The 12,325-nt window shown below is 37.8% G+C and overlaps 1 protein-coding gene across 1 annotated transcript in view; it reads right to left on the bottom strand.

The window, feature by feature from the left end:
* The window catches only part of LOC145767132 (transcription factor Dp-1-like), a 35,241-nt gene extending 23,468 nt beyond the window's left edge, over window positions 1-11,773 (bottom strand). Inside the window, exon 1 of the mRNA XM_082578894.1 lies at window positions 11,659-11,773. Coding sequence (XP_082435020.1) covers window positions 11,659-11,661 — 3 coding nt within the window. The 5' untranslated portion in view covers window positions 11,662-11,773. The remainder of the gene's footprint in view (window positions 1-11,658) is intronic.
* Window positions 11,774-12,325: the final 552 nt, after the last annotated feature.

The following is a 12,325-nucleotide window of genomic DNA, read 5'->3' as shown; positions in this document are numbered from 1 at the left end:
CAGCAACGTCATCTTTAAGGTTCTGAATGAGATCGTGTGTTGTTATTGGAAAGCTGTTGATATCCAGTGTGCTTAGCAGTTGGCCACTGTGGAATAGGATCCCAGTTCTTGCGGAGTCTCATGAAGATGCTCATTTCTGGTTATTTTGAAACCTCTAGCTTTAAATCTTCAAAGATATGTGACACAACAATTTCACCGATGTGATGTAAACAAGCTGACCAGAGAAGTTCCTTATCTTTAAGAGCTACAGTGGAAGCAGTTTTTGCGTTTCTTTTTAGAGTGTTTTTGTCGTTTTTCTGCACTAAGAATCCTACTTTCTTTCCTTCTGACTCGTGCGAATGAAATAGAGTCAAATCCGGCAGGGTTGATCGATTTAAACCGGGGCGGTTTAAACCGCCCAGTTAAAACCTGGTTTAAACCGGGCAGTTTTGACCACCTATTGCTGGTCAAAACTGGTTAAAACCCTTTTAGTGTATGAATCAAGTTGCTTTTCAATTGAATTAAAAGTATTACCCTCCATGTTATTAGTAATGATGTTCAACTATATTTTGTTTTGATCAACATAACCTAAATGTTGGATTTGGAACAAAAAATATTCAACTTCTCTGTTTGTTTTTGATATTTCAATCAGGAGGAATACCGAGAGAAGCAGAGAAAACTATATATGTGTTTCGTCGACTTAGAAAAGGCATTTGACAGAGTACCAAGGAAAGTGATGGAATGGGCAATGAGGAAAAGAGGTATACCGGAGGTATTAGTGAGAGCTGTGATGTCTATGTATGAGGATGCAAGAAAAAAAGTGAAAGTTGGATCAAATTATTCAAACGAGTTTTCTGTGAAGGTTGGTGTACACCAGGGATCAGTTTTGTCACCTCTGATATTTGCTATTGTGGTTGACGTTGTAACTGAAGGAGTGAGGGAGGGCTTATTGAGTGAAATTTTGTATGCAGACGACCTGGTCTTGACAAGTAATAGTATGGAGGGAATGGAGAGAAAGTTTGAGAAATGGAAAGAAGCATTTGAAACCAAGGGTATGAAGGTGAATCTTGAAAAAACAAAAGTGATGGTGAGTGGAGCAGAAGGAACAGTTGTTGAGAGCAAAGTAGATCCCTGTGGAATATGTGGCGAGAGAGTGATGAGAAATTCAATGCAATGCAAGGAATGTGGAAAGTGGGTACATGCAAGATGTGCTAATGTCAAGAGAGCCGCAACAAGATTGGCGAAGTGTTTTGTTTGTGGGAAATGCAGTAAAGGAAGGAATGAAGTGGAAGGCCATGATGATTAGGGTGGAGTGAATTTCACTTAATGCTTCGGATTTTGATTTAAGGTGTTGTAATGTTGTCTTTAGCCCTAAAAAACAACCCCGAACATAATTTTGGTTCTCCTACCCCTAAATTGACCCTCCTACCTGAGGTCAAAGGTCACGTGAGGTCAAAATTGTTCTATCTCCACTTCTACTGGTGCTAGAAATATGTTTAATGGCTTAAAAGATTCAGAAGACCCATATTTCTATCTGTTCTAAGAGAACTTTTTCTTCTATTGGTAGTAGAATTTGACTAAACAGCAAAAATATAGTTTTTGTGGTATTTTTGCTTATATACAACATTATAGTTAACGAACTTCAACAGCCAAAATAGTAAATTTCAGCAATTGGTTGGATTGTTATTTGAGAATCACAAAGCTATCCACAAAGCACTGGAAAACACCGACCTGCAGAACAATTTGTCAATTATAGACTAAGATGGAACCGCAATTATGACAGGTAAACACCATGGCAGCATTGCCACATTAGAAGAGTTGCTGCAAAGACCTTCGCAATAGGTCATCTGTGTCCTGCATACCAACGAGCTACCTCTCCGGTATTTCTGCACTTGGATGGAGTCTCTTTAAACTCCGACTCGTTTTCTGGTCCAATTGGCAAAGAGTTAATTGGTTTAGTGTCTGATTGGCATGGGGTTACGTTTAAGCCATTATCTTCTATTGAATATCCTCAAACGCCAAAAAAAGTAAGAAAGTTTGAATTCCGATCAATTTTATGCATACCAAATTTGTTTGGCTGTCATATCTGGAAAACTTGAGAATGACTTAGCACAGTTTGAAGTAGGTGGCTTGTCACATGCAAGATGGTTGACACTTGCATGTCGAATTTTGAGATACCACACTTCCCAAACAAAGCCAAGCCAAAATTTTAGAATTCTGGTAGAATTTGTTTAAAAGTCTACTTCCCAAGTTGGTTTGATGTCAAGCTTAACTCTAAAATTAATAAAGTAGCTGTCAACTATTTTCGCACGCTCAAACGAATCAACCAATTTCCCTAGAAGCAAGCAAGAGAGTTTGCATCAAAAACTTTGATACGTAATAGCTTCTCAGCTCACCCCGAAAATATTCTTCTTTTGATGATGGCTGACGATGATGATACAATTCGATCGCAAGCTGTCAATATTGTGCTATCGCTACGCAGAAGCAAAAATGTTGAAATGACTCCAGATGATGAAAGTGCAAAGGTGAAATCTATTGCAGAGAGGACAGTAACTGTTCGAAAATTTATCATACTGGGGATCAATATCAATGCCGAGTTCTACCACAACACAGTATATTTTGATGAAATTCATGTCACAGGAACCTCCCGCAACCAAAGTCATGAATGATGATGCAATACAAAATTTTAAAACAAACAAGCTTGAACTTGATCAAGCTGTAAGTATAAAGCGTCATGTGAAGCTCGTAACAGAAGCTTCCATGCATGTGGCTGGGTTCGAAAGAAGGGATGGTGTGATCTGGCAAAAGATCAAATCCAGGAAGTTGATGCCCTCTTTCAACACCAAAAAGCAATTTTACTGCTGAATACGATTGCATCAAAGGCACTTGTTTTTTCGTTATAGTTACCAAGGGCATAGCCGGGACCTAAATATGAGGGAGGCAAAATATTTTGTGACATTTTTTGAGTGTTTAATAGTGCAACTGGATTTTCATTTTCAAGTAATGACATTTTCATTAGGTGCTGCTTGACTTGAAGACCTGTCGGTGGTCGTTTCGCAGCCTTCCCGTTGTTGTTGGTTAGTTCATGCTCAATTTAAATTTTGATTGTTTGTGTAATAATTATTATTGTACGTAGTGTGACTTGACAAAAAATGTATCTCTCTCTCAATAATTTTCATGCAGGCCTTTCAACCATTGAAATGTCATCATGCATCAAAACATTAATTTCATACTTACTGTAGTTTCAGTTCCTCATCAATGCTGCAGATAAGAATATTTCGATGTTCAAAACACTTATTCTCAAATAACAATCCAACCAATTGCTGAAATTTACTATTTTGGCTGTTGAAGTTCGTTAACTATAATGTTGTAGGCTATAATTATGCAAAAATACCACAAAAACTATATTTTTGCTGTTTAGTCAAAATTCTACTACCAATAGAAGAAAAAGTTCTCTTAGAACAGATAGAAATATGGGTCTTCTGAATCTTTTAAGCCATTAAACAGATTTCTAGCACCAGTAGAAGTGGAGATAGAGCAATTTTGACCTCGTGTGACCTTTGACCTCAGGTAGGAGGGTCAATTTAGGGGTAGGAGAACCAAAATTATGTTTGGGGTTATTTTTTAGGCCCAAAGACAACATTACAACACCTTAAATCAAAATCCAAAGCATTAAGTGAAATTCACTCCACCCTAATGATGATGAGTTCTTCCATGGCATCGAAACAGTGACAGACTTCTGTTATCTGGGTGATCGGATAAATGGAAGTGGTGGATGTGAAGCAGCGGTGACAACAAGGGCAAGATTGGGCTGGGCAAAGTTCAGGGAATGTGGGGAAATGTTGCATGGCAGAAAATTTTCACTAAGGATGAAAGGAAAAGTATATCGGAGCTGTGTGCGGCCTGCAATGCTATATGGTAGCGAGACATGGGTATTGAGAGAGAGTGAACGGGCAATCCTGAGAAGAACGGAAAGGTCAATGGTGAGAGCAATGTGTGGGGTGAAAACGAGAAGGGAAAAAAGGACTGAAGAATTGTTGGATATGCTAGAGATGAGAGAGACCATAGACCAACTGGCAAGGGCAAATGGAGTAAGATGGTATGGACATGTGATAAGGAGGGAGGAAGGAAGTTTTCTTAGAAAGACACTAGATCTAAAGGTGGATGGGAAGAGGAAACGCGGTCGTCCAAGAAGAACGTGGAAACAACAAGTGAAGGATGAGTTTAAAAAAGTCGGACTGAAGGAGGAAGATGCAAGGGACAGGGTGAAATGGAGAAAAGGGATTAAGACAATTGCTGCGCGGAAACAATCGGCCACCCCCACTAGTGGGGAACAAACCGACGATGGATTATGATGATGATGAATCAGTTGGTTATTTTAATTATTGAGAAAATTCAAATTCTAAAAACAAGTTTCTGATGAACCAAAAAATGCTTGGTAGAACGATGAACAATTTGCACAGCCAACTGAAGTACAAGAATTTATTCCAACAATTTTTTTTATGAAAAACATTTGCCATCAAATTTTATCCAGTTAAAATAAAACAATGCGAATGCATATTCTAAGATGCTTTAAAAATTAAAGACAGGATAGTTTATGATTCGTTCTTTGAAGCCTACCTATGCCTATCTACTTTATGTAAGTTAGAACACCTCAATTGAACAATTGGAATTAACATTCACCAGTCAATTTCATCTTTTCCTTCTCCCTTACCTTCTCCCTCCTCCCTCACCTTCTACCATCTCCCTCACATTTTCAGTGATTTTCTGGCGAACACGATCAAGCAACTCATTACAGGGTTTTGACCAGTTTTGACCGGTTTAAACCTAGTTTTGACCGCTTAATGGTCAAAACCCAGTTTTGACCACTTAGAGATCAACCCTGAAATCCGGCTATTGCGGCTGTCCTGTCTGTCATCATTCCTTTTAAGAAAGATATGTTTGCAGGATTTGATATAAGCTCCTCAACAAAACACTAACATACGGTACTGATTTCGCCTGAACCCGTTGTCATGCATTTTGTGTCCATTACTGTAATGCCATGGATAATTGGATGCACAAATTAAAGGCAGCATTTTTACAATTAACTTCATACGGTAATTGTTTGCTTTTATATGTTTGCTTCAGTGTATTAACAGCAATACCTTTAGAAGCATTATGAATTTGTTTTTCTTTGCCCTTTTTAAAAAAAAAACAATAAATTTCCAACTTTTTTAAGCATTTTTGCTGAATAAAGGCATTTTGCTAGCCCATAGATGATTTTAGACTGCAGAAATGACTTCCTAAGACTTGATTTAGTGGGGATAGACACTAAAACCACAAACCTGCACCCACTAGAAAAAAAATTATAGCCAATTTAACAAATTCTGCCTCGGCGGTCACTAGAGAGCTCTTGGATAGGGGTCAAACGGGGTCAAAAAATGTTTTTTCAAGTACCAATGTAAAAGATAGCCCAAACTGCATCTTTTGGCAGATGCACTAAGCTGAACTCAAAAATTCGTTTTTTTTTATCCACCCTAATGTGTATGTTCGCAAATTCGCAATGGTTAGTCTTTCTCACAAAAACTGCGTTTAGCGTCGTAAGCTTTAATAGGTTTGATGTTTGCTTTCTTGTGCCTTGCGATCTTATGAGCGCTGCTAAACTAAACAAACTTCTTTTATGTTTTCCTTTGCGACCTAAAAAGCGCGTGACTCGTGACCTGTTATCTTTAAAGTGGCGCTTTCGGATTTGCCGCAAAATGTTCGGACAGGTGACTGTGCTGACGGAAGCTGATCCGGCAGCATGCTAACGTCAAACGGAGTGCCAGGTAGATATTCCATGGCTCATGCTGTCTTCTACAACTACCGGACACCGGTGCATTGCCTGAGACATTGATTTCACCACTGTCCATCCTTAAAGCACTGCTTTCTTCATCAATGTCATTTCTACGTTCATTCATGCTGGACGTGGCTTCTTCAGCGTTATCATCTCGACGCCTTTTGGAAGCTGGTTTTAAGAATGCATGAATAGATGTTTGACTTTGCTTCGTGTTTAACTTTTCAATAATAAAATGACAACATCACGCGGTGCCTAAATTTATACCCAGCAACAACTTTGTGAGGAAAGATTTGTAAAAAGCGATTGTATCAGAACGTCTTTAGTTTGTACCGTATCGATTATTTTAATGTCATGTTCATTATGATGTCATATTCATACTCCCTTACGCCGACCCGGAAGCGAAATTTTTTGAACTTTTTGCTACTTCGCATGGTAGCCACTTTAACAAGCAAATTTCTAATAAACCACGAACCAATCACAAGCTACGCTGTTCATGACGTCATCAAGGTTGTGTTTAGGAAGAATAAAGGAAAAACGCAAATTCTAGCTACATTAAATCAATGCTTTGCCATCGGTTTACTTGGCACATTGGGTTAGGGCGGTGGTAGTCATTACATTGAAGTGGGTTTGATTCCCACCTCTGCTATAGCTCTTTTTTCTTCTGTAATTACCAAACAAAGTTCAAAGTAATAATGAATTCTCTGGCTGAATGCTGGAATGGTCACAATTGGACAGATAACGTAGCATCTCATTGGTTCGTAGTTGGATTGGACAGAAGTCCATGGATTGGATATCTGCATGTTAAAGTGCCTTCTACTTCGCATAGAGTTTGTATTTATACCGTGTGAATGCAAACATTTTTCGTTGGCGCATTTGGAAATTTTTCGTTGGCGCATTTGGTTCAGTGGTTTCGTCCTTTGCCTTATAATCGTGAGGACATCGGTTCAATGCCCATCAAAGTCTTTTTTTTTTCCTTAGGCCTACATTAATTTTTGCGGTGCACAAAAGCTTTTCAAAAAAAGTAAGGTTATGGTTAATGGGTTAGGATTAATTCTTAGACAATTCGGAAAATCTTACTTTTAGACTAGTGACCAGAATCAATTTCTTTTCTCAACTTTTTTAAACTTGACTAGACTAGGTGTGTCTCCAGGCTACGTATTTTTTCAAGTTCAATGTTTAGATTTGGACCTGGAGGGCGAAAATCGGTAAAAACAGTTACGCGCGCCGCGCGGTAACCAGTAATGGCTACACTTACAGAAATATGCAAATGAGACAAAAAGTTTGTGGCAAAAAAAATTTCACGACCCGGAACTGAAGTTTGATGGTGACGTAACGAAAGTGAGACCATTCAGAGAAAAGATCAAACATGGCTTTCTCTCACCAGGAATTGCCAGCTTTTTTTAACGCAGCGAGAGACATAGCGTAAAACAAGAAGTTGCGCTGCAGTTGGTTAGATAATTCAGCGTTTAACAAAAACGGAAATACTTGTAACGAACACTTCATAAGTGTCATGAAAACAGGGTGGGCAAAACATATTTTGCCCACCCTCCTTTCACGGCCGGGTGGACGCCGCCCACCCGGCCCACCCTATTTCGACGCCTATGTACATACTTATTACTTACTACCAAATATGCAAGAAACAAACAATACATGTAATAATCACAATAACCTAGTTATTAGTTAACAGATAACGCTGTTGCAGAGAATTGTCAACAAGTAAATTGTGAATGGGAATATTGAAATATGATGATTTGACAGCTGAGCATCAGAATTGCAGAGAAGATTCATGTAACAATTTTTTGAAGGTTGACATTATATTTGAAAACTGTAATTAAAAAGCAAGAAACCTGCATTAAAATTAAACTTAACTCCAGCACTAATGACGCTCTTAAATGACCTTTCTGCCAAAGCATAAAAATTTGGTGCGAGATCAGATTCAATATTAGAACATCTGAGATGTGCACACCTGCACATGTTCATTGAGAATTGTGTCGAAATTTTCTAATGTTACATAAGCCTTACGACAGCTGATCTGACTTCAGTGAATAATATTTAAGTGTCTGCTCTGAGCACTCTGCACGCACCGTCACCTTTTGTTTGTAATGCATTATCTTGTTTCTTGTATTAATCTAACTACAGTAGCTATCTAGCGATGCGATAATAAGACCATTACTTAGCATGTAACACTAAAGCTGTAATATCACATAAGCACAACACTTTTAGGCTTGAAGTCTGATCAACTTGAACAGGTGACAGGTCATATGTCTTTGAAAATCCACAAACAACTATTCAATACTGCTTACATGCAAAGAAACTATAAATTAAACTTGCAATGACAGATTGATAGGGTAGTGATTTATTTGCCTTAGAGAGAAACCGAATTATACACAAGAATTATAACAAAAAATAAATTGGTTTGATCATTAATTTATTACAACTGGGCCAAATTAAAACCTAGCTAGCAGGATTTGGCTTAGTGTTAGTTGTAGTTTGCCCATGTCTGCTTTCACTGTTATTTTTATCACCAAGGCAAAATAAATATCTATTCCGGTGTACAGTAAAAAGCACTGACGAAACGAGCCATTTCAAATTTGAATTAAGTCCTTTTAAATTTGAAGTTAGTAAGTTTGCCAAAAATGCACATCAGAGCTGTTCAGGAGTGACCACTGACCATGGTTGCCAAATATTCTTCTTTTTAAATAACTAAATCTGTAAGCTCTTAAAAAGTCACAATGACAATTTTAAGCATTGATTAATTTTAACTGAAAAATGCATTAATGTGAGAGTAACAAGTTAATTTAACTTAGTTCCAAAATTTTCACTAAATTGTATCCTTTGCCGACACGTCTGGCAGCCCTTGTCACTTTTGGTGTGCCAGTTGCTTCTGGACTGCTACTCCGCAGTAGCAGTCCAGAAGTTACTGCTATTGCAAGGAAGCATGATGTTTCAAAATTGATTTGAGAAAACCTGCAAATGGGAAGAATATTATAAAAATTGAAACTTTTTGCATATTTTATAACTAGGCTTCAAAGTAAACTGCAAAACTATGGCTGATAAAGTCATTGGCTATGAAGAAGTTTAAAGACTTTGCAGACACATTTTTTTAATGAACTTTTTTAAAATTTAAATGAGTTACAGTATGTTTTCATACCTTGTCGATACACTCAAAACCAGTCATACGTGCCTCTAGAACAGCGGTTCCCAACCTTTTTGGTGCCGTGACTCTTTTATAACATTTGCCAAGTTGCGGTGACCCCAAGGATAAAATTAGTTGGGTTGATCCTCCTTCACTGCACTTTTGGAGCTAACTAGTAGGCTACTAGGCTATACGTGTATTAAATTTGACTTCTAAATAAACAACACAACAAATCAACAAAACAATTTGTTCAGTGAGAAGGCTGTGCTTGCTTCTTTTTAGCCAGATCTGAAATCCTTGGAGCAGTCTTTGCAAGAGCACAACGCAGATCATTTTCTGCATCAAGTCTGCTCCTGTATTTAGATTTGATAACCAACAAGCTTGAAAAGCCTGTTTCACTTAGGTATGTTGTTGGAAAAGGAAGAATCAGGCGCAATGTGATCTCAGACAGAACGGGATATGACTGTAATGAGTTCAATGAACTCCTCTTGTGCATTCTCAGGAACATCTTCAATTCTGATGGTGAATGGGCTTCTAGCAAGGGCAAATGGTGTGTCAGATAAATTAGGAAAATACCTTGAAATTTCTTCCTCAAGAATTTTGAAGTGTTCTTTGACAGAAAGTATTGTTCTAGTCATTGTTTCCTATTCAATATCATTTTCCTCAAAGAAAGCAGATAAGTTCGGCAACATGTAAATTCTATTTTCATTCAATTTTTTTGCTAAAGTTGAAGTTTGAACTGGAATACTCGGATCTTTTCTGACAAATCTAGGCATGTTGCATTTGGTCCTTGGAGAGACAAATTTAATTTAACTCATTTAAGATTGCAAAGAAGTCAACCAAGTAAGCAATTTTGTGAAGTCGCCGAAAAGTGCTTCAAACTGTGGTTTAGATTTTTGATTAGAAAATGTTTTTAATTCATCACAAAGATCAAAAACACGTTTTAAAAGTTTGCCTCTGGACAACCTGCATTATTTTGCCCAAAGTGTTCTGGTTTACTAGACAAACCATGGTAAAATCGCGATTTTTACTAGACTCTAATAAAATCGCGATGCACTCTGTTGTGAGCTGCCCATTGTTAAGAGTTAACTTTCTAAATTTCTAAACTAATGAAATTCTAAACTTTTTAGAAGGCCTCAGGTGACCCCAGGCAAATTGTCAGGCGACCCCAGTTGGGGTCGCGACCCACAGGTTGGGAACCGCTGCTCTAGAAGAAACACAAGTTGCTCAAACAAGCATTTGAACTTTCTCGTTTTAATTACGTGCAAGTGCAAGCGGCTGCACACAATCCATTTTTGCACGCAGCACGTGGGCGGTATGGCCCGTTTCGGTAAGTCCGATCCCTATTCAGTGATTTTTTCAATTTTTTTTATTTAAATTATCGGGTACCGTAGCCTAATTATCATTGCCGTTTTAGGGTTAGGGGTTAGAGGTTAGGAACTCACCGAATCGGAATCACCAAATAGTAGCAGACCCGCACGTGGGTATGCTTTTGAATGTCCTGTTTTGTGCACGTGGAAGGGCGCTCTTCTAGCTGCCTATTTAATTGGTGCTGCTTGGTTGTGCTTCTGTTTATCGGGCTAGTGGTGTGGTAGTGACACCAGTCTTTGTGCGAATCCTAGCAGAAACTCCTGTCGTGTTGGACTGATTTACGATTACAAAAGATGTTCTTTTCTTGGCATGAATCCTGAGAAACTATGTTTTTTTAATTACAATTTGAAACTGTTGAACTTTGATTATTGAATTGAACACAAAACAGTATAGCATTTGGTTGTTTCTTTTTTGTTTGGTGTTTTTTTGTGATTAGCGTTAAGAATGATTTTTCCATTGAAACCAATGCATAAACTTTCTTGGACTGGTTTGTTGCTTAATAACTTTGTTGGTAACAAATTTTTCGTAGTTGATAGGCTATATATCGGTTGAAATATATCGGTATCGGCCTAAAAATTTCATAATTATCGGTATCGGCCTGAAAAAGTGATATCGGTCGAGCTCTACCAATTACATACCTACGTAAGTAGTAGTAGACAATTATGTAAAATATAAGCTTAGTTAGACTGTGTTTATCAACCACAACTTAGACAAGCAGCTTGCTTTTACAATTTAGCCTGTCATTAAACACAAACAAGTTTGCCTTTAATCAAATTGAAACTTGCACGATCTAGGCTATCATTGAGGCCTGTATGAAGACTGCCATGATTCAAACATTGTAAGCAATGCCTTGTTTCAAACAATTTCTCATTCGAACATAACACTGATTTTGTCACAACGTTTTGTTTTAACTTTCATTTTATTTTTGATGAAGCTGCTGCAACCATCAAATCTGGCAACATTCAGTTAGTCACTGTTGGTCTGGCAATAACTTTTGACTGCATCTATGCAGTCTGAAAGTTACGATAACTTCTGGACCGCAGTAACTTCTAGACCGTTACACCAGTAAATCAGTAGCTTATGGTAGTCCGACTATACAAAGTCGCTAAGTCATTCTTTCCCTAACAAACCTGAATGCAAATCCAATAATAATCTTCACAAATGTAGATACAAATAAATCGTTTTAGCCTGATGCTGTAGGTTCGCTATGGATAGTAGTAGTTTGCACTAGATTTGAAAACACAGTTGAGTTCCGTAGTCATGTGCCATGACGTCGACGATCTAATAGCTAATGATCTATGATCTGACATGTAAGACCATAATCTAATTAAATAGTTAAAAATGTGAAACATACCATATCATTGCTCTGTTTAATAATTCGTACAATTTGATGCTGACGTGGAAGAGTGTTGGCAGTGCTGCTGCTGACAGCTTTTACAAGTCGCACTTGCTGTAGTTGAGGTCGAGAATTAGTGGAGACATTTGAAGGTGGTAGCATCGTTTGAAGTACGCTATTTGCAGGAACCTCTTGCACAGATGGAACAAAAGCATTGTTTGGCAACACAGTATTTGACACAGCAGCACCCTGAGATTGGGCATTTGTTTGAACAGCCATATGCACTAATTAAGTAAGTTAACACCTGAAAATAGTCATTGACAATCATAAATTTAAAAAATACCGTTTGTAGGTCTTGATTTCGAAATGTGACCTTTAAAAATTATGTTTACTTTGTACAAGTAGTTGCTGAGGGGTCTCATCTCACACAACCACCTATATCCCAAAGTTTTAGCAAAAAAATGAAAAAGAAAACCTTCACATTACATCTTGCAAATGAATGACAAAGCACCAGGTGGCAATCACAATTAGCAGTTTAAGCACAGGCCAAGACATTTCATATTTTTGATCACACCAGTGTTGTGCGGATATTGAAATTTGATAATCCAATCCAATCCGAAATTTTTTAGAAATATCCGAATCCAATCCTGATCCAAAAAGTAATAGGAAAAGCAATATCCAATCC

The sequence above is a fragment of the Aplidium turbinatum genome, chromosome 3, assembly GCF_918807975.1.
Source record: "Aplidium turbinatum chromosome 3, kaAplTurb1.1, whole genome shotgun sequence".
NCBI lineage: Eukaryota > Metazoa > Chordata > Ascidiacea > Aplousobranchia > Polyclinidae > Aplidium > Aplidium turbinatum.
The sequence above is the reverse complement of the archived record's forward strand: the minus strand, read 5'-3'. Positions and strand labels throughout refer to the sequence as shown.